Genomic DNA, 881 nt, shown 5'->3' with positions numbered 1-881 from the left:
AATTAAAGCAATATTTTTCTTTCCGTAAGAACTTCTGACTTGAATTTATTACTAAAACTCCGGTTTGAAAGTGTAATGATGTTTGTGATGATGGCAAAGTAATTCCTCTGTGCTAATCACGGCGTGAGAGACCATAAAACAGAATTGAAATAAAACGAAAATAATAACTGTACCAAAACTGACATGAATGGCATTTTAGGTGCAGCATTCTGGAGCAACATTGAAAAGATCCTCTATTGTGGCAACACTGCAGTGACCGGAACTATTAACTAGCGACCCCAATTCTTTTTTGTGTAAATTGGTACAATACCTGAGCTAGTCGTGACACAAATAGCTTTGCTGATGGGATGAAGATAGCGCTGAATGCGGTAATGGTGAAAATAGACAGTGGAAAAATAGTAAATGACCTGGAGTGGTCAACACCGAGGGTATATAAAGGGGGCAGCGGCAGCCGATCGCGCGCAGCCTTGAACTTGAACTGAGAGCGAGATGAAGGTCTTGGTGAGTGTGACATCGAGGTTATGATTTTCTGTTATGTATGACTGTTGTGATTTTTTTTCACGTGTTCTGTACTAAAGGTTTCGGTGAGTGTGACGGCGAGGTTATGATTTTCTGTTATGTATGACTGTTGTGATTTTTTTTCACGTGTTCTGTACTAAAGGATTTGGTGAGTGTGATGTCGAGCTTATGATTTTCTGTTATGCATTACTGTTGTGATATTTTTTTCCCCATGTGTACTGAAGAAATTGGTGTTGAGATGCAGTATGTATGGTATTCGATCATTGTTCCTCCATTCTGAGTTAAAATAAGGTGATAAATGCGATTGATACTAAGCCGGCGGAGTTAGTCAGAGGGGAATGATTTTATGGCCCGCTCATTCC

At 39.7% G+C, this 881-nt stretch overlaps 1 protein-coding gene across 1 annotated transcript in view; it reads left to right on the top strand.

Moving 5' to 3' along the window:
* The first annotated feature begins 409 nt into the window (after positions 1-409).
* LOC119584951 overlaps positions 410-881 on the top strand; it is a 7647-nt gene continuing 7175 nt past the window's right edge. The window contains exon 1 of the mRNA XM_037933550.1: positions 410-501. Coding sequence (XP_037789478.1) covers positions 490-501 — 12 coding nt within the window. The 5' untranslated portion in view covers positions 410-489. The remainder of the gene's footprint in view (positions 502-881) is intronic.

The sequence above is a fragment of the Penaeus monodon genome, chromosome 19 (genome assembly GCF_015228065.2).
Source record: "Penaeus monodon isolate SGIC_2016 chromosome 19, NSTDA_Pmon_1, whole genome shotgun sequence".
Lineage (NCBI taxonomy): Eukaryota > Metazoa > Arthropoda > Malacostraca > Decapoda > Penaeidae > Penaeus > Penaeus monodon.
The sequence above is the reverse complement of the archived record's forward strand: the minus strand, read 5'-3'. Positions and strand labels throughout refer to the sequence as shown.